This window comes from Zophobas morio, unplaced genomic scaffold, assembly GCF_036711695.1.
Source record: "Zophobas morio isolate AGI-343-1 ecotype UQ-CSIRO unplaced genomic scaffold, CSIRO_AGI_Zmor_V1 ptg000014l, whole genome shotgun sequence".
Taxonomy (NCBI): Eukaryota; Metazoa; Arthropoda; class Insecta; order Coleoptera; family Tenebrionidae; genus Zophobas; species Zophobas morio.
The window spans coordinates 19724854-19746642 of NW_026972119.1; the positions used below are offsets into that span (position 1 = coordinate 19724854).

At 29.7% G+C, this 21789-nt stretch overlaps 3 protein-coding genes across 3 annotated transcripts; all 3 read right to left on the reverse strand.

Annotated features, from left to right (window-relative positions):
- Positions 1-7764: 7764 nt before the first annotated feature.
- LOC135128859 (odorant receptor Or1-like) lies at positions 7765-9162 on the reverse strand. The gene is made up of 6 exons (XM_064055936.1): positions 8619-9162; positions 8384-8567; positions 8232-8331; positions 8075-8179; positions 7864-8019; positions 7765-7812 (listed from the first exon to the last, which is right to left on the reverse strand). Exons 1-6 carry the CDS (start codon positions 9160-9162, stop codon positions 7765-7767), a joined length of 1137 nt encoding a protein of 378 aa, XP_063912006.1.
- Positions 9163-11400: 2238 nt separating this feature from the next.
- LOC135128860 (odorant receptor Or1-like) lies at positions 11401-12885 on the reverse strand. Its single transcript, XM_064055938.1, has 7 exons — positions 12777-12885; positions 12321-12713; positions 12012-12243; positions 11861-11960; positions 11703-11807; positions 11499-11654; positions 11401-11448 (listed from the first exon to the last, which is right to left on the reverse strand). The coding sequence occupies exons 1-7, from the start codon at positions 12883-12885 to the stop codon at positions 11401-11403; spliced, it is 1143 nt and encodes a 380-aa protein (XP_063912008.1).
- A 5569-nt stretch (positions 12886-18454) lies between these two features.
- LOC135128862 (odorant receptor Or1-like) lies at positions 18455-19294 on the reverse strand. Its single transcript, XM_064055939.1, has 2 exons — positions 18760-19294; positions 18455-18699 (listed from the first exon to the last, which is right to left on the reverse strand). Exons 1-2 carry the CDS (start codon positions 19292-19294, stop codon positions 18455-18457), a joined length of 780 nt encoding a protein of 259 aa, XP_063912009.1.
- Positions 19295-21789: the final 2495 nt, after the last annotated feature.

The window sequence follows — 21789 nt, forward strand, 5'->3', positions numbered from 1 at the left end:
GCGTAAACACCAAATGTTATAGTTTTGTTAAATTGGGTGTGCTCAAATTGACATTTAACAGTGTTTCTATGCATAAAATCGCAACATGACGAGTATAGCTCTTGTAAAGCTGATTTTAATGCTTAATTATTAATAATTTTTAAGAACGGCAAGTAAAGAATATGCCCTTCTTAGAATCTAAAACATAATAAAAAAAATCATTAGTGGTAAATAACACTCACAATACAACCGTAGTGAATGTTTCCAGCGACAAATCTAGAATTTTTCCAGCAGTTACATTCATCGGTCTTCTGGACCGTTCCATTAGTATTATTAGAGCTCTTCGTGACTTCAGATCATATTCATACCACTTTCCCATATACACAGCTTGTATTAGTGTTTGATTCTAAAAGAATATTTGAAAATGACTTTTGCATTTCATCCTAATTAAGCAAATTCGACCTCTTCGTAAAGCGTTGTTCCAAAAAAACTGTACAAAAAAATTTCACTAAGCATCGTACAGAGAAATGTCACCATCCAGACAAAGCTCATCGAGAAAGGAGATATCTAAAAGTTATTTTGTAACAATAAGTTTAAATTATTTAATAAAGTTTCGTACCCGACTGAGTTTAAAGCAGCAGATACAGATGACGAGTACACTGGCGGAAAATTGGGTGAAAGCTACGGAAGAATAAACCTTCTCTATCTTTTCTACAAACCTAAAAAACGTTATATATAACGTAATAAATAACAAATTTTTGTTATGCTCCCACTCTATGATAATATTGTGATGAGAGACGCAATGCATAATTTGCTCATAAATTGATTTTTTGTTACAGGTTTTTGCTTCTGGTTGCTCACCCAAATGTTGCAAATTATTTTTAAGGATCTTTATTTGGCAAGTCGCAAAGTACGTCATTCCTGCAACTAATGGATCTAGAGCTCCATTTGATATTGCTCCGTTTCCAGCCCCTAAACAAATAAATACTTGATATATAATTTCAACAGAAAATTATCAATCATTTTTTAATTTACCTGCAAGTACGTAGAAGAAGGTCATAAAATACACCACTGAATTTTGCGTAACGTCGTATGGCAACCAAACATCAATCGGTAATTTGTAGTCACCTTCAAAAAAAGGAGTTATGCCCCAAGTAACGAAACCAAGCATGCAAAAAACTAAAAATAGCAAACTGGTTCGTCTGCATGTTGTTCTACAATCCTCAATAATGATTTCTTGCTCTTTTGTGACAATCATAAATAATGTGTGTTCCATCATGTATATGCTTTTTCTGACTTCTTCTGCGTTGAACATAAGTGGCAACATTTTTATTATGAAACATCCCAGTTGACATATCACAAAAACATTATCTGCTACTTTGTCGAAATCCACGTGTGGATCCATGATTAAGTATAAACTTGACAAAACAGGGATTAAAACAATGAACACACAGTATACGGTAAATGAGTATAATTTATACAAGAGTTTATATTTTCGAGGAGAATAAAAACCCAAAACTCTCATCACTGTCAAATTAATACCGAAAATGTCTTTAACTAGATTTTTTCTCTCTACCATGTTCTCATATGAACACAGCCGAAGTGTAAACGTAAGTACGAAAAACTGAAGATTCGTTATTAATATATACAGTTTTGTTGTTACATTATAAATGAGTACTTTAAGTAGGCCTCAAGCAGGTAATTAATTTAATTGCTTAAAAATAAATTTTACATCACCATTCAAACCCACTTCACCAAATAATAGGTTCTTGGATTGTTTTTCTGGTCAATTACCAATTAATAAAATATTTGACGAAACGAAGAATTTATAATTAGTAATCTAATTGATTTTTTTGTTTTAAATAAAAAATATTTCAATAGACAGGTGCAACATTAAATTTTCAGAAACCATTCAACGAAGTTTTTTCAGACAGTGAAAGGCAATGGATAGATCTGTGGTATGACTGTGATCATGTGACACTGATAGCACAGAACATAGAACAACGAAAATAGAATAGATTAAACTAGAACAGAATAATGTGTAATTTATTTTTACACAGGAAAGTTAAGGTACGTACATTGTTCGATCGTTCTGCGTTTTTCGTAATTTTACAAATTTTTCTAATAGTCATTTTGCCATTTGCACGAATCATAACTATATTCCTGTTCATTTTATTTTTGGTGTTTCTAGAAGATAAAAAAGTAGGTCCACCGTTTCCATCTGCTTGTCGTTTGCCGTCAGTCTGTTGTCTGTTAACTTCAGGTTTTGCAACGTATATCCTATTTAAAACGTGTAAAATTGTATGCTCATGTACCTTTTTCTTATAACACTACAACACCGAATACCCTAAAAATTTGCATACGCTTTAAGGTTATCATGGTAAATTTTTCTTAGACAGAAAATCTGCGAAACTGCAAGTATCAATTATTATTGTCAAATTTTATTAGTAAAACTCAAACCCAAATTTGGCTGTTCATTCCTACCAAGAATCTGATGACGCCATCTCAAAGATACAAATATTAAAATGATTTAAACGTTATTCAGTTCCTCCATGCTCCTCTATACCTATGATGTACGAATTCGCTTTAATTTTTTCGCCTAGACACACAAATTTTGGCAAAAATATCCAGATTATATCACCCTACCTATTTTTTTATTAAATCAAGAATGGTTTACTCTATTTTTTTTTATTCATCAAATTATTATTAGTATTACACTGCACGTGTCGGAATTGACATGCGTGTCTTTGCTACCACTAAAATGTTTTTTTTTCTAATATTTTAAAAATAAATGTAAAAAAGTATTGTCATTTTTATTGTGGAGCTTCTATATTGCGATCTCGTGAAAAAGCTTCATAAAGTTGCTACGACAAGAGTCCCATGTGGGAACTTTAATGTTGATTTCCGGATGAATAATAATGAAATAAATTTGATTCATTATTTTCTATCACCATATGGTCTTTAATCCTACTAGAGTTTGTAATAAGTCGAAAAAAACTATTCATATCACTAAAAAAAGAATCACAGATGATTATGAGCAGTTGCTCCACTTCAAGGTTTAACTAGTAAATCACACAATAATAAATATATTGAAGTCTGAAGACTTCAAAGAGTACACAAAATTGGTATACCTTCATCAGATTTTGGAGATTTCCATAATTCTTCCAATTTTGAATAATATTTAGTTCCCGATATTATTCTAAACCACCTTCCTACTGAGTGTATTGGTTGTTTCAGAGGCAACCTTGACCTAAATAATTTTATTGAGTAAAAAGTTAGCCACGCCCACCCACCCTTTCTCCACTACAGTGAACAAGTTGCTTTGGTCTGAAATAAAATAAGGATTTCACATTATCAAAAATTAAAACCTCGTGTATATTTCATTCCTTCTCCTCATTTTTGCCCTTCAGAGATTGGGAAAGTTCGCGTAATTAGGATTATAAGTATGCAATATCTAAAATCATTCCATTCAATTTTCAGTTTTTTTTACTTTTTTTACTAAATGAATTCGGAATTTTACACTTTAAACTTTTAATCAATTTTTCATTTGATAGAAAGCATTATTATTAGCATTTTAAGATTTATTGAAGTTTGAAAACTTCAAAAAGTAAAAAAAAATGGTATATTTTTAAGAGATTTTGGAGATTCCTATATTCCTATTGCAATTTTGAAAATGATGTGGTTCTCGATATTTTCATAAATTATTTTTCTACAAAGTGTATTGATTATTTCAGAGGCAGCTTTGAATTAAAAAAAATTGCAGATTAAAAAACTTATCATTTGAAGATTTCTATAATTGTTTGAATTTTAAAAAATATTTAGTTCTCGATATTTTTATAAATCATATTTCTTCAGAGTGTATTGGTTGTTTCAGAGGCAACTTTGACCTAAATAATTTTATAGATTAAAAAAGTTAGCCCCGCCCACCCGCCCTTTCTCCATTTCAGTGAACAAATGGCTTTGGTCTAAAATAAAATGAGGGTTTCACATTACCAAAAACTAAAACTTAGTCTACATTTCATTCCTTCTCCTCATTTTTTCCCTCCAAAAATGAGGAAAGTTCGCGTAAATAAAATTACAACTATGCAATATCAATAATCATTCCACTCAGTTTTCAATTTTTTTATAAACTGAATTTGAAATTTTGCACTTTTAACTTTTAAACAATTTTTCAGTTGATGGAGAGCATTATTATTAGCACTTTAAGCTTTATTGAAGTTTGAAGACTTCAACCAGTGAAAAAATAGTATACCTTGATGAGATTTTGGAGATTCCTATAATCTTTGCAATTTTGAAAAATATTTCGTTCTCGATGTTTTCATAAATTATTTTTCTACAAAGTGTATTGATTATTTCAGAGGCAGGTTTGAATGAAAAAAATTGTAGATTAAAAAATTTAGCATTTGAAGATTCCTATAATTGTTCGAATTTTAAAAAATATTTAGTTCTCGATATTTTTATAAATTATATTTCTTCAGAGTGTATTGGTTGTTTCAGAGGCAACTTTGACCTAAATAATTTTATAAATTAAAAAAGTTAACCCCGCCCACCCACCCTTTCTCCATTTCAGTGACCAAATGGCTTTGGTCTAACCAAAAACTAAAACTTCGTCTACATTTCATTGCTTCTCCTCATTTTTTCCCTTCAGAAATGAGGAAGGTTCGCGTAAATAAAATTAGAACAATGCAATATCGTTAATCATTCCATTCAATTTTCAATTTTTTTACCAACTGAATTTGAAATTTTGCACTTTTAACTTTTAAACAATTTTTCAGTTGACGGAGAGCATTATTATTAGCATTTTAAAATTTATTGAAGTTTGAAGACTTCAAACATTGAAAAAATGGTATACTTTGATGAGATTTTAGAGATTCCTATAATTTTTGCAATTTTGAAAAATATTTGGTTTTCGATATTTTCATAAATTATTTTTCTACAAAGTGTACTGATTATTTCAGAGGCAGCTTTGACTTAAAAAAATTTGTAAATTAAAAAATTTAGAATTTGAACATTCCTATAATTCTGCGAATTTTAAAAAATATTTAGTTCTCGATATTTTCATACATTATATTTCTACAGAGTGTATTGTATGATAAAACCTCGTGTATTTTATTCATTTTCCTGATTTTTTTCCTTCCAGAGATGACAAAAGTTCGCGTAAATAAGATTACAAATATGCAGTATCGAAAATCATGGCATTCAATTTTCAGTTTCTTTACCAACTGAATTTGAAATTTTGTACTTTAAACTTTTGATAAATTTTTCAATTGATAGATAGCATTATTGCTAGCATTGTAAGATTTATTGAATTTCGAAGACTTCAAAGTGTAAAAAAAATGGTATACCTTCATGAGATTTTGAAGATTCGTATAAATTTTGCAATTTTTAAAACTATTTTGTTGTCGATATTTTTATAAATTATCTTTCTACAGAGTGTATTGATTATTTCAGAGTCAACTTTGACTGAAACAAATTTCTAGATTAAAAAAGTTAGATTTTGAAGATTCCTATAATTCTCCCAATTTTAATTTTAAAAAATATTTGGTTCTGGATATTTTTCAAAATTACCTTTCTACAGAGTGTATTGGTTGTTTCAAAGGCAAATTTGACCTAAAAAAGTTAGCCCCGCCCACCCACCCTTTCACAATTTCAGTGAACAAATGGCTTTGGTCTAAAATAAAATAAGGGTTTCACAATACCAAAAACTAAAACCTCGTGTATTTTATTCATTTTCCTGATTTTTTCCTTCCAGAGATAACGAAAGTTCGCGTAAATAAGATTACAAATATGCAGTATCGAAAATCATGGCATTCAATTTTCAGTTTCTTTACCAACTGAATTTGAAATTTTGTACTTTAAACTTTTGATAAATTTTTCAAATGATAGATAGCATTATTGCTAGCATTTTAAGATTTATTGAATTTCGAAGACTTCAAAGTGTAAAAAAAATGAAGATGAGATTTTGAAGATTCGTATATTTTTTGCAATTTTGAAAACTATTTTGTTCTCGATATTTTTATAAATTATCTTTCTACCGAGTGGATTGCTTATTTCAGAGGCAACTTTGACTAAAACAAATTTGTAGATTAAAAATGTTAGATTTTGAAGATTAGTATAATTCTTTCAATTTTAATTTTAAAAAACATTTGGTTCTCGATATTTTTCAAAATTATCTTTCTACAGAGTGTATTGGTTGTTTCAAAGGCAAATTTGACATAAATAATTTTATACATTAAAAAAGTTAGCCCCGCCCACCCACCCTTTCGCCATTTCAGTGATTTTTTAAAATAAAATAAAGATTTCACATTACCAAAAACTAAAACCTCGTGCATATTTCATTCCTTCTCCTCATTTTTGCCCTTCAGAAATGAGGAAAGCTCGCGTAAATAAGATTACAAATATGCAATAACGAAAATCATTCCATTCAATTTTCAATTTCTTTACCAATTGAATTTGAAATTTTGTACTTTTAACTTTTGATCAATTTTTTAATCGGTAGATAGCATTATTATTAGCATTTTAAGATTTATTGAAGTTCGAAGACTTCAAAGAGTAAAAAAAATGTTATACCTCCATGAAATTTTTGAGATTCTTATAATTTTTGCATTTTTGAAAAATATTTGGTTCTCGATATTTTTATAAATTATCTTTCTACAGAGTGTATTGCTTATTTCAGAGGCAACTTTGACTTAAAAAAAATTGTAGATTAAAAAAGCTATATTTTGAAGGTTCCTATAATTCCCCCAATTTTAAAAAACATTTAGTTCTGAATACTTTTCTAAATTGTCTTTCTACATAGTGTATTGGTTGTTTCAGAGGCAAATTTACATAAATAATTTTATAGATTAAAGAAATTAGTAAATGCCCACCCACCCTTTCTCCATATCAGTGAACACATGGCTTTGTTCAAAAATAAAAATAAGGATTTCACATTAACAAAAACTAAAACCTCGTGTATTTCATTTCTTATCCTCATTTTTGCCCATCAGAAATGAGGAAAGCTCACGTAAATAAGTTCATAAGTATAGAATGTCAAAAATCATTTTTTACCAACTGAATTTGAAATTTTACACTTTCAACTTTTAATCACTTTTGTAGTTGATAGATAGCATTATTATTATTAGCATTCTAAAATTTATTGAAATTTGAAGAATTCAAAGAGTAAGAGAAATGTTATAGCTTCATTAGATTTTGAAGATTCGTGTAATTTTTGCAATTTTGAACAATATTTGGTTAACGATATTTTTATAAATTATCTTTCCACAGAGTGTCTTGGTTATTTCAGAGGTAACTTTGACTTAAAATAATTTAAGTTAGATTTTGAAGATTCCTATAGATTTTCCAATTTTTAAAAATATTTGTTTCTAGATATTTTTCTAAATTCTACACAGTATATTAGTTGTTTCAGAGGCAACTTTAACCCAAGTAATTTTATACATTAAAAAAGTTAGTTTCTTTCTTTAGATGACCTAAACCGTGCATTTGATGCTTTAAATCATAAACTTATTTTTAGTAAAGTAGGAACCTAAGGAATCAGCGGTGGAGCTTTGCAATAGTTACAAAATTATTTAACAGGACGACAGCAGGTTATAAATGTATTACATATTAAACATATTGTTTGTTTTATTTCTGGCGAGTTTGAAATTAAAAAATGAAAAAACGGAAAAATCAAATGTTGTAGTTTTATTAAATTGGGTGTGCTCAAATTGCCATTTAACAGTGTTTTTATGCATAAAATCACAACATGACAAGTGTAGCTCGTACAAAGCTGATTTTAATGCTTAATTAATAATTTTTAAGAACGGCGAGTAAAGAATATGCTCTTCTTAGTATCTAAAACATAATAAAAAAATCATTAGTGGTAAATGACACTCACTATACAACCGTAGTAAATGTTTCCAGCGACAAATCTAGAATTTTTCCAGCAGTTACAATCATCGGTCGTCTGGACCGTTCCATTAATATTATTAGAGCTTTTTGTGACTTCAGATCATATTCGTACCACTTTCCCATATACACAGCTTGAATTAGCGTGTTATTCTAAAAAACAATTAACAATTATTTTTAAACTTCCTCCAAAGTAAAAGAATTGCACTTCTTCATAAAGCGTCGTGCCGTAAACACAAAACAAAAAAATTTCAGCAAGCATGGTACAGAGAAATGTCGTCATCCAGACAAAGTTCATCGAAAAAGGAGACACCTGAAAATTATTTTCTAAAAGTGATTTTTTCAATTATCGGGTGTTTGAATACTTGACTTAGTTTGAAGCAACATATACAAATGACGACAACGCTGGCACAAAATTGGGTGAAAGCTACGGAAGAATAAATCTTCTCTATGGTTTTTACAAACCTAAAAACGTAACATACAGGATACAATGTTAACGTTTTTGTTACGGTCTCACTCTATGATAATATTATGATGTGAAACGCAGTGCATTATTTGCTGATAAATTAACCCTGCTTCTGACTTCTCACCCAAATGTTGCAAATTATCTTTAAGAATTTTTATTTGACAAGTCGCGAAATAGGTCATTCCTGCAACTAATGGGTCTAGAGCTCCATCTGTTATTGCACTGTTGCCAGCTCCTAAACAAATAAAAAAACATAGTTTAAATGTAAATGTATAATTAATAATACCTGCAAGTACGTAGAAGAATGTCATAAAATACAGCTGTGAATTTTTCGTAAAGTCGTATGGCACCCAGATATCAATCGGGAATTTGTAGCCACTTTCAAAAAAAGGGGCGATGCCCCAAGTTATGACACACATGATACAAAAAACCAAAAATAGCAAACTGGTTCGTCTGCATGTTATTCTACAATCCTCAATAATAGTTTCTTGCTTTTTTGTGAATACCAGAAATATTGGGTGTTCCATCATGTAGATACTTTTTCTAATTTCTTCTCCGTTGAACACGAATGGCAGCACTTTTATTGTAAAACATCCTAGCTGACATATCACAAAAGCATTATCTGCTACCTTGTCTAAATCCACGTGTGGGGCCATGATTAAGTACAAACTAGACAAAATAGGAACTAGACTTGTAAACATGCAGTATACGGTAAAACTGTATAATTTATAGAAGTGTTTGTATTTTTGAGGAGAATAAAAACCCAAAACTCGCATCACCCCCAAATTAATGCCGAAAATGCTCTTAACAAGTTTTTTTCGGTTTTCCATGTTACTTATAAGTCGAAGTGAGCTTAAATAAGACAAACTGAAAATTCGTCAGTAATTTATAAACTTTTGTTGTTACATTATGAATGAGGAAAATACATAATTTGGTAAATATTCCAGTTACATTAAGTACACCTGCAGCAGGTAATTTAATTGCTTAAAAATAAATTTTACATTACCGGCTTTAATTTCCCGGTTTGTATTCAAACCCACACCACGAAATAATAGGTTCTTGCTTCTTGGACAATTACCAATTAATAAAATATTTGACGAGAACAAGAATTTATAATTAGTAATCGAATTATTTTTTTGTTTCAAACTATTCGATGGTTAAATTTCAATGCAGCATTAAATTTTCAGAACTCGGTATTCGACGAGTAAAAATTACTAGAGTTCTTATCATGACAGTGACAGGGAATGGACAGATCTTTGTTATAGCTGCGATCATATGGAGATATTGATAACGAAAACATTGAATAATGACAAAATTAAACCAGAACAGAATGATTTGTAATTTCTTTGTACACAGTTGAATGTTGAAGGTACGTACATTTTAATTAGGAAAAATTTCCGTCCGTCCTATCATATATTTCCTGCTGATTAAATTTTCCAGCTAGTTTTTTTTGTGTTTTCATGATTCACACATGTTCCTGTGCCTCTAATTTCTCGAGATCCTAGAATATGAAAAAGTTGGTCTTCCGTTTACGTCTTTGAGTTTGTCGCGTATCTGTCGTCTGAAGTCTATTGGTGATTTTATGAGACAAATGGTCTCCGATTATACTTGATGGGTTGTCGTAAATTTCAGATTTGTATTAAAAATGTCGTTACGTGGTAAAATGGTCAACAATTATGATGATGTCATCTCAAAATTTTGCTAAGTAAATCCTGTTTGAAACATGTAAAATTGTACGTCTATATACCTGTGGTTTATTAATCCACCCTTGTTTTAGAACTGAATAAGTCGGATTTTGAAAAAAAAATAAATAAAATTTTACAACCAATCTTAATCAATAATCACTGATGACGTCATTTCAAAATTTTAAAAAGCAAAATTCCACAAATTTTTCAACTTAATATACAGGGTGAGTCACTATGTACGTGGTCCTGGATGTCTCATTAGTTATTAAACATAGAAGAACAAGTTGCAGATCAATGTTGAACGGTTTTTTGACGATTTAATATACTTTATAATGATTTTTAACGAAAAAACAGAACACTGTTTATTTGAAAATAATTTTACAAATACTTTAAAAATGGGATGAATTTAGTCCCCGACTTAATTACTATTTTTTTCAATAATTACTGAGAATGACGTCTAGAAACTCACTGTTGGTGACTCACCCTGTATACATAGGCTTTCTTGAAATTTTTTTTCATTGGGTATACAAATAAAATCGCAATTCGGTAATTTTTAAAGTCCTTACGTCTTACAATATTTTGTGCAAGGATAAAAAAAGATGCGCACTTTGTTGTAGCATTAAGTAAATCAAAATTTTAATGTACTGAGTGTTTATAAAAAAAACTGAAACTTTAATATTTTCATTCTTCTAATATGTCCATGTGTCTCTAAAGTAAAAAATCGCAATAACTATCAACTTTAAATATAGAAAAAACTGAGCAAAAAAGAAAGAGAAAAAAATATATAATTAGACGCAGTAATAAAATATAGGGTGTGCTATTTAAAAAAAAAAAAGAAATATCGGTTTCTTAAAATTGTAATAATTAAAACATTTTTATAAACACAAAATTGGAATAACGTGACAACGCCGCACCGTAACTTCGTACCACGTGACCGACTCTACACCCATCAGACGTCGCTAAACACTCTGTATAGTTAAAAATCGTTATAAAGTATAGTTAGTCCCCAAAGAATCGTTAATTTTTGACTTTTTCTTCTGTTTCTAATATTTAGTGAGACATCAAGAAACCCGCGTTTAGTGGCTCATCCTGTATATTTTCAAATAATTCTTACATTAGACAGATAAACGCCTCTCAATTTTTTCGATGTCTATAAAACCATAAAAAATCGTAAAAATAAAGAATTACTACAATGGATGTAAACACAAATCAAAACTTTTCCTTGGTTTTTATTTTTGGTAAACTTACAAAAAAAATGAAACACGAAAGCATGGAATGTTGCAGTTTTATTCAACTAGGTGTGTACAAATTACCATTTAACAGTGTTTTTACACATAAAACAACATGGATAATATTTATATATCATCTGATTTCAATAGTAAATCAGTAATTTTTAAGAACAGCAAGTAGAGAATACGCTCTTCTTAGGATCTAAAATAAAATAATAAAACACTAGTGTTTAACAAATCTTACAATACAACCGTAGTAAATGTTTCTAGCGACAAATCTAGAATTTTTCCGGCAGTTACAACCATCGGTCGTTTAGACCGTTCCATTAAAACTATTAACGACTTCTTTGACTTCTGGTCATATTCGTACCATTTTCCCATATGTACAGCTTGCATTAATGTACTATTCTAAAAATCACTATTTTATAATTTCACTAATTTTCCAAAAATTAATACCTCTTCAAAAAGCGTCGTGCCGTAGATACAATACAAGAAAATTTCAGACAACATTGTACAAAGAAAAATCGCCATCCAGACAAAGCTCATTGAAAAGGAGGTCATCTGAAAAAACACAATACAGTCGAATTTCATTTTTTGAACAAGATTTTGGAGACCTGGCTGAGCCTAAAGCAACAAATGCAAATAACAAGAACACTGGCACAAAATTGCGTAAACACTACAAACGAAAACACATTTTCGTAATTTTCCACAAACCTGGAAGAAAATAATCACATTTTTTATAGTAGCACATGATTTTTGTCTTACTTTATGATAACGTTGTGATGATAAACGCAGTTTCTGATTTGACTGTATATTAATTCGTGTTTTAAATTTTCTGCATCACGCGGGTTTTCATTGTTGTTTCTCTCTGTTTCTAAGTGTTTACCCAAGTGTTGTAAATTGTCTTTCAAGATTTTTATTTGACAAGTTGCAAAGTAGGCCATTCCTGCAATTAGTGGATCTATTGCTCCATTAGATAGGGCTCCACTGCCAGTGCCTAAAATTGAAAATATTCAGAAATTTATATTTTTCGAACATTCTTAATTATTTAATTTAAAAAATGTTGAATCTTACCTGCAAATGTGTAAAGGTAACTTATAAGGTACAGCTTTTTATTTTTTCCAAAGTCGTAAGGCAACCACACATCTATCGGCAACTTGGGTTCCTTTTCGAACAGGGGCGTAATCGCCCAAGTTGTAAGACAGGCCGAACAAAAACTCAAAAATAAATAGCTTGTCCGTCTACACATTTTTCTACAATCCTGAATAATATGTTCCTGTTCTCTAGTAAACTTAACAAATGTTTCATGTTCCATCATGTAAATACTTTCCCTAATTTCCTTGCCATTGAGCAAAAATGGCAACATTTTAATAATAAAACATCCCAGCTGGCATATGATGAACGCACTGTCCGCTACTTTGTCTAAATTCAAATTCGGATCCGTGACTAGATACAAAGTCGACAAAACTGGTATTAGAAACGTAAATATACAATAAACTACAACTGAGTATAATCTGTACAAGAACCCACATTTCCGAGGAGGATAAAAACCAAGAACCCTCATAACTAACAAGTTCACACCGAAAATACTTTTAACTAACTGTTGTGTGTTATGTGGTGTGGTGCGTCGTTGGACCATATTTAGTGACTCAAACTCTCTGGAAAATAAAGTAAAAAATAAAATTCTGTAATAATATATAAACTATCAGGTCTGCATTATAAATGAGAAGTTTTCCGAAATATATCGTTTCGTAAATATTGCAGTTACACTTGCCTGTAATTTAATTGCTCCAGATAAAATAAATTTTACATTAACGAGTCTAATTGTGACACGAAATGATAGGTTCTTGGCGATTGCTTATTAATAAAATATTTGACGGCAGGAGAAATTAGACCAGGCGATGGAACCATTTTTAATTTTGAATTTTTTTCGTGACCTGAATTTGAGCATAAATTTTTCAGGGTTGTAAAGCAAAAAACGGGTTAATTTTACAGAGTTTGGAACGGTGACAACGTGTGGGAATACGAAATACTGTGATAGTAAATAGTGACGAGATGTTTGACACAGAAATACGTTTAGAAAGCAGGTGGTAAGTAGTGTTTTTTCGCAGCTACTATGTATCAAGTATAATATTAAAACACCGTTATCTAGAAAATATGTATAATTGTCACACTATATGCACTTATAAATACCGAATTTTTGTGATTTTTGCTCACAGATCCTAAATTTTATGATATGCAATTAACTTACATTTGATAAAATGACACATCCTGTATATTTTCGCTGTTCTGAGGATTCAGTTAAAAACGATACATTGTTATTACACCGAACATTACTGCCCCTGATATATACTTTATTTATAATATGCGTATTTTTATTTTAGATGGTTTCATTGTGATAATAACTTATTTGCAACATTTTTGTAAAATAATAAAAAATATTAAATGTTATTATCACCGTCATAATACGATATTTAACAATATATAACTAAAATAATATTTCAAAAATTTTTGAAATGACAGTAAAAATTTATTAAGCAAAATTTCATCAGTCTTTCTGTAGGCGGTAGATGGACAAATTTTTGATAAATTTTAGTTTAAAAAAAAATGTTTTCTGTTAAATTAATTTTTAAACATATATTGCGTGTGGCAAACTTGTGGAATTTTATTGCTACATTTTTCTTTCAAAAATCTCCAATAATCTAGTGTATTTTTGAACAGAGATGTGAGAAATCAACCATTTTATAGGAGCTGTGCACTATACGTTTCCTACACTATCCCTTGATAGTTTCTTATTTCATAATTAAGTAAACAATCACCAATTACAATTAACCACAAGATATGTGTTAATTAACAATATTTATAAAATAATTAATTAATAAACTGCTATTTTGGTATTATTAGTTAACACTTAAAATTAAACAATAGCAAAATCTACCAAACTAAGTATAAAAAATTAATTATATTTAACTATGACACCAGCAATCGCTTTTAATTACACTTAATTACTAATTGATTTCGTATTAATCTTGGTTAATTAGAACTAATATATTTTAATTAATTATGAATAAAAATTCTTAATTTTACGCAGTTGCTTTTTTTGAATTTAACGACAGTTTTAATTAAATGCAATTAATTGTAAATGTAATTACATTATGAATTATGATTACTTTGTACGGTGTGAATTTTGCTTTATTACTTTCAACTATAAAAAATGATCTTGTTAATAAACCATATGCGTTTCTAATTAATTTAAAACAACCACGAGTAAAATGAATGAATGTATCATGTATTAATGAATTAATTAATTACCTACCATACAGGGTGTTTCGTCGTGACTGATTAATAAAAATGACTATGAAACTAGTATCTGTATTACCAGAGTATTTAAAATTACGCTGAAAATAAAGGCAATAATTTTTAATTTCTCAATGACAAATAGTTTCTTTGGAAACATATTACGCTAGATAAGTTTCGAATTAATTTTAATCAATTACAATAATTAGATTAGCTTTAGTCATCGCTTTTGATAGGACTTGTGTACGTCAATTTTAATTAAATGTAATTAATTCGCAAATCATTTTTAATTATTCTCTCGTTATTAACTAAAATAATTTTCCAGATATCAGTATATATCTTCTAACCTTCTATTACTGAACCTAACCATATGTTAGTTTTCATAATTCTGGTGAAAGAGTTTGAAAAGGTTTTGGGGCTCCTGATAATTTTGAAAGAGTTTGAAATAAACTTGGATTCCTCTAGTGGTTTATTAAAGTCAAACAATCTTGTATCTTAGTAAATACTAGCCCCGCCCACCCGCCCTCGTCTTTTTTCTTAGAGTATAATCTTAGTCTAATCTTCGGAAGTACAGTACTTTCTAAGATACGACTAATTTTGGCCAATGACATATCTTCTAAGGAAACAAAGGGTGGGTGGGCGGGGCTGGTACCTGCTAAGAAAGGAATGATTTTGGCAAATCATATACTTTTTAAAATAATAAGGGGGTAGGTTGGCGCTAGATAGTACTTGCAAGTACTACCCCGCCCACCCATCCTTTATGAATATGAATGAATATTCATCCGGATATCTTCCGGCTTTCATTCAGTAATAACTTAGTGTTGTTAAATAGCCGGTTATTTTCAAAAATACCCTTAATAGCTGGATATTTTTCCAGATATTTAACCCAATATTTTCCGGCGATCTATTTTCTAACAGCATTAATTTTAACTAAATTTCACTAAGACACCAGTAATTATTTTAAATTACCCTTAATTACTAATTGGTTAAGTATCAATCTTGCATAATTACAATTAATGGTGTTCTGTTAAATATGAATTAGTTCTTAATTCCACGTAATTACGTTTATTGAAATTAATTACAAAGTATTTTAACTAAAAGCGTTGAATTGTAATTTTATAATTATATTAAAATTACTAATTTTTTTATTGTTTTAAGCAGAAGCAATTATATTACCTACCTGAATTTAATTAGTGAATAGTTAACTGAATGTTTTTCCAATTAATGTGTTAAGTATTTTAATGAATTAATTAATCTACAGAATGTTTCACAGTGAAAAATTTTACTTTTGAAAAATGTGTCTAAAAATCCGCAAAAATTCTAGGCATTTTTTTTAATATTCGGTTTGAAATTCAATGTTTTAAATAAAACATTGACTCAAGGTTGCTTCGGCAGAACTTCCCTCGCCCTTGAAGTATAATCCAACAAATTCCGCTTCTTTGAAAAATTATAGAAAATTTGTGTTTTCTGATTAACTCTATGTAGTAAAAATCATTGATGTAAATGACACCTAGAATCCCCTACGCCGCGGGAGTGCAAATGCCAAGGGGGTGCCATCTGCAGATATACAGACAATATGAAATGTACTCAAAGCAAATAACCAACGGAAAAAAGTGTATTATTATCAGTGTACATGCTTAACTTCAATTGTTTATGTTTATACATCGAAAGAATGTCACGTAGACATTTGTTAATTTGAGTGAATTTTCTTCTCAAAAAAGAAACCAGAATGGAAAAAATGTTTTGAATTTGATTATTATTATTCTTATTTGATCATTATTAAATACAAACGTGGGTAGTCTCACATTTTTTAGAAAATTGGTCGAATGTTATAAAAATCCGACAAAGCTTGCTCTTTAAAAAAATTATAAAATTTTATTTTATGATTTTCGTTGTGTGATAACCGCTGTAAAGTACAAACCAAAGGCACAAATAACACCCCTTGTTCTTCAGCACTAAGAAATAGCCAGCTGAATCTCAAGTGTTTATTTGTGTTTATACATGGAAAGAATGTCACGTAGAAATTAGTTTGATTTTAATGAGTTTGTTTTCTCAAAACAGGATAAAATTATTAATTAAACCACAAACGAACAAAATGCTCTGAATATTATAATTCTTATTTTATCTCTATTATATATAAGTGCGACTTTTTGGAGAAAATGGGGTGACTCGGTCTTAATTACTCGAAAAATTGTAATAGTTATCGAAGAAATGGTCTAAAAAGTAACTTTAGGAGATCGAACTCTACAAGAAAATGTCTTGAGCTAAATTTCGATGGTGGTAGGAAAATATTGAAATTTTCATAAGGTAGGTTTGACAATTTTTCTCTTTAGAAGAAATTGTCTAAAAATGCGCAAAAATTTCTGGGATATAGTTTTCGACGTATTGATTACAAAAATATACGTGTTAATGGTCCTGTCCAATCCAAAAATGTCACAATTTAATGGGCGATGCTGGAAAAATGGTAGAAGTTATCGAAGAAATGATTCTGAAAGTAACTTTTGGAGGTCGAAATCTAATGAAAATACCTTGGTTAAAAAAAATGAAAAAAAAGTCAAAATTTTCATAAGGGAATAATGAAAAATTTTGCAATTGAAAAAGTTGATAAAAATCCAGAAAATAAAAAGGTAGCGCGCTTGTGATCCCGGAACAACATTTCAGAAATGTTCGGTTTGAAATTATTTTTTTTTGCTCAGTGACAAAAATTATTAAAATTCTATTAATTGTAGCCCATTTACCGCTATGTAACACGCTGTATAATTATATCCTTTGATGTATTTATCCATACTCATTCTTTCTTTATTACTTAGTTAAAGTAATTCGTAAATTTCTAGATTTGTTTGTTTTATGTTTTTGAGTTTTGTGATATATTTTTTTTTTATTTGATGTACGAGATTTTAAAAATAATCCAGGACAACGGTTTAGAACCAGTGGATTTTTTTTGTTTAATTTGACATGAGTTGTTATAAAATATTCTCCATAACGATAACGTTGAGATATAGGAATCTACAATATGATCGAAAAAAAATCCTTTAGTAGACCATTAAGTGTTGCCAATATCGTTTTTTAAAAATAAATTTTATGACCTACTAAGCACTTTTTTGGGTCATACGGTATCTATCTGTACATTTTCCATAGTTTTTACATCAAAATTATATTATGACTACAGACTTTGCATTTATTCACACTGGCTGTTTTTTATAAAACAACAAGTAAAATAACAACAACAAAATAACTTTATAGCACTAAAACTTTTCCATCTCAAAATAGTAACTTCTGTAAGACGTGTGCAGAAACTTCAGTAATTCTTTAAAACGGCAAGTAGCGAATAAGATCTTTTTAAAATCTGGAAAAGAAAGAATCCACATTACGTTATCTTTAAATTTGTGGCAGTTATTTTTATTACCATTGTAAATGTTTCTAACGACAAATCGAGAATTTTTCCCGAAGTAACAATCATAGGTCGTTTACAACGTTCCATGAAAATTATTAAACATTTTTTGGATTTCTCACTGTATTCGTACCACTCACTCATATAGGCAGAAGTTGTTAACGAAAAACTCTGAAAAAAAATTTACAATCAGATCCTGTATTTTTACACGACTTACTTCTTCAAACAAGATTGTTCCGTAGTAACAATAAAATAATATTTCTATTAAAACAGCATTAGTGAAAATGATCATCGAAAAAAAACCCATTGTAAATGGCTCAACCTAAAAAAACTTAATTACTTTATTTACAGTCGAAAAAGTTTTAGTTTACAAATCTTAGTTGCAAACACGAAACACAAATCACCACTACACTTGCTGAAAATTGCACAAAGACCATAAAAGAGAAAGTTTCTTCATATTCGTCAACAAAACTAAAAATAATACTTTTATTAACTGATTTCGACGGGTTTCAATTTTTGTTTACTTTATAATCGTCTTGTGAAGTTTGGCGCAGAATTTCAATCGTTGGTACACAATTTTCGATTTAAGTTCAATTACGCCCTCTTCGATATCTCCACTTTTCACTTCATTGAACTGTTCTTCAGCATATTCACTCATATTCTCTAAATTATCCTTCAGTATTTTGATTTGAGTGGCTGCATAATATAAAAGTCCGCCAATTAGAGGATCAATTGCACCGTTTAATAGTGAGTCGATGAAAACTCCTTCAGAATATTTTGTATCATGACAATTTGAAAAAAAAAACCATTGAGTCAAACAAATACCTGTTACCATAAAAATGTAGGTCAAAGTGTATGGTAACCCACCGCCTGTTGTGTCATACGGTAACCACACATCCAGAGGTAACTTGTACTCGTTTCCAAACAAGGGCACAACTGCCCAGCTTCCAGCCGTCAGTATGCAGAAAAAGTGAAAAAATTTCGCGTTTCTGGTACACACATGTACACAGTCATCCATTATTTGGTCCTGAGTTTTAGCATAATTTGTAAATATTGGAGACTCCACCAAGTAAATACACTTTCTGATTTTGTCGGCATTCCGTATAAACTGTAACAGTTTAAAAACAAAACATGTAGTTTCCCCTATAGAAAACGCATTTTGAGCTATTAAAGCCAGATCGACGTTTTCTCCCAGTAGCAAATATAGCGAGGGTAGTACTGGTACCGGAACAATGAAAAAAATGTACACTATGTATGCGTACACTTTGTATATAATTTTGTATTTTTTCGTTGGGTACAACCCTAACAGTCGCATCACGGTTAAATTGAGAGAAAATAATTGTCTGACTAGTTCGGTCATATTACGGACAAAGTGAGGAGGGAAAATAATTTACGCTTCTTATCAACTGAAAGATCGTGCATTATAAATGACACAAATAAGCAGTCTAGTATAAAAAAGCAAATTATTATTTTCTTAAATTGTTACTGTGCTATTAAGATAGATAATTACCACAAAATCGTATAAATTTTACATTAAGCAATTTCATGCGATCTTAAATGAGTAACCAGAAATAAAATTGTGTCAGTTTTTTGTTAAAAATGTCAAAAATAAACGAAGGTTTGGGAAAACTAGATGTGGTTTAGAATGTCAAGGTTTGGTATTAATTTATAAATGTTGTACAAGGTAAATTTAAAATTATGACAAATTAAAAATAGTTTCATACTTTTTAGTAACATTAATTTTGAAATTGGCGGTTTTCTGATATTCCTCGAATGGAACAGCTTGTATTTTAATACTTTCAAGTCTATTTTTCAGGAAGCTTGTTTAGGGAGCACTCTTTTGGACTTTCCATAACACTAATTACTGGAAAATTTTTGGACTACATCTCAACAAAGTTACTATCAAAATGAAACATGGTTAGAACAAAACAAGAAAATGTTATAAAATGCAGGATGGTCCATGTTTCGTTTTACGTTTCCGGAACATGTGAGCGTTTGAAGAATACAAAAGTGCAGGTTTTCGTTTCTGTTTATCATATATTTATTTATAACAATTTTATACATAAATGTTTAAAGCACAACATCACATCTCTAAAATTGGTTGGCTTACTAATGAAGTTTGTTCTAGTTTCCTTATATAACTGAAACATAAAGTCGCCGAGACAGTGTTATACAATATTGTAACATTTATATAATGTAAGTGCACTTATTGAAAAATCGAACTTTTGAAAAATTCACAAAAAAATCACACATCTCCACGTAGTGATTGGTAAAATATGGCGTGTTTATGGTCAAGGAGCAGAATTTTAGACTTATACGGTTTATTCTACAAAAAAATCTCTCCAAGTAATTTTCAAAAGTGGTCGAAAAAAGGTTCAAATTATCATGAATTTATCTTTGAAAAATTGAACTTTTCAAAACAATAAAAAATCCATAAAAAAATTTTCAAAAAATATAGCTCGTTTCTATTTCTGGACCAAGATTTTAGAAATATTCGCCATAAAAGTATTTTTTTTTAATCCCAAAGATCACCATATTTCATTATAAAATTCTGGAATAATCTGGTAGGAATTTTTGAAAACAACTCATGGAATACGAAAACGAAAATATACAAAAGCATCTCGTTATATAATTTTCGAAGGTGGTCCAAAAAATGTCGAAAGTTTCACAAGGAGGATGCGCGTAGTGAAATAATGAGCTTTTGAAAAAGTTGTCCAAAAATCTACAAATATTCTAGGAAATACCTAAATATTTACGTACTTGATCGAAAAAAAATTGCAATTTCTCGTTCCGGAGCAAGGTTTTAGAAATATTAACTTTTGAAACTTAATTTTTTTTTAAGTCCTAAAAGTTCCATATTTACTTGGGTGATTCTGGAAATATCTAAGTAACAAAAATTTCTTTAAGTAACTTACCAAGTTGGTTGAAAAAAGTTCCAAACATTCATGAATTTTCTTTGAAAAATTGAGATTTTGGAAAAGTTGGCTAAACATCCACAAAAAATTCTGGGAGAGAGATCTCTACGTACTTTTTTCAAAAATATAGCGTGTTTCATTGTTCTGGACTAAGATTATAGAAATATTGGCTTTGAAAGTTTTTTTACACTAAATTGACATATTTATTTGGAAAATTCTGGAAGAAATGGGCCAAAAATAACTTATCCAGGTTGAAACCTACAAAAAAATCTCTTTGGGTAATTTTCGAAGGTGGTCAAAAGAAGTTCGGGCTTTTCGTAATGGGAGAATCCACAAAAAAATCTGGGATATTTTTTATGAAGTCCTAAAAATTCCATATTATTCCATTCAGGAAAAATTTAAGAGTTTTTGAAGAAAAAAGAAAACAGCTAGTAAATTCTGAAAACCGGAATCTACAAGAAAAAGCTCTTTAAGTAATTTTCAACAGTGGCCAAAAAAAAGGTCGAAATTTTCATGAATTTTCTTTGAAAAATTGAGCTTTAGGATATACTTATTATCTAAAAATTCACAAAAAATTCTGGGGGAGATATTTAGACGTAGTTTTTCCAAAAGTATATTGTATTTTAGTGTTCTGGACCAAGATTTTAGAAATATTCGCTTTCAAAGTGAATTAAAAAAAATCCAAAAATCGCCATATTTCCTTCGAAGACTATGGAAAAGTGAGAGGATCTTTTTTGAAAAAATGAGAACGAAATCCTGGAAAAATAGTAGCTTTCGAAGTTGGTCTGTAAAAGATTCAAATTTTCATACTAAGAATGTTGAAAAATTGAACTTCTGAAAAAGTAGTCCAAAAATTCACAAAACTTTCAGGAATATTGACATACTGGTTCCAAAAAATAGCATGTTTCTGGTCCTGGAGCAAGATTTTAGAAATATTAGG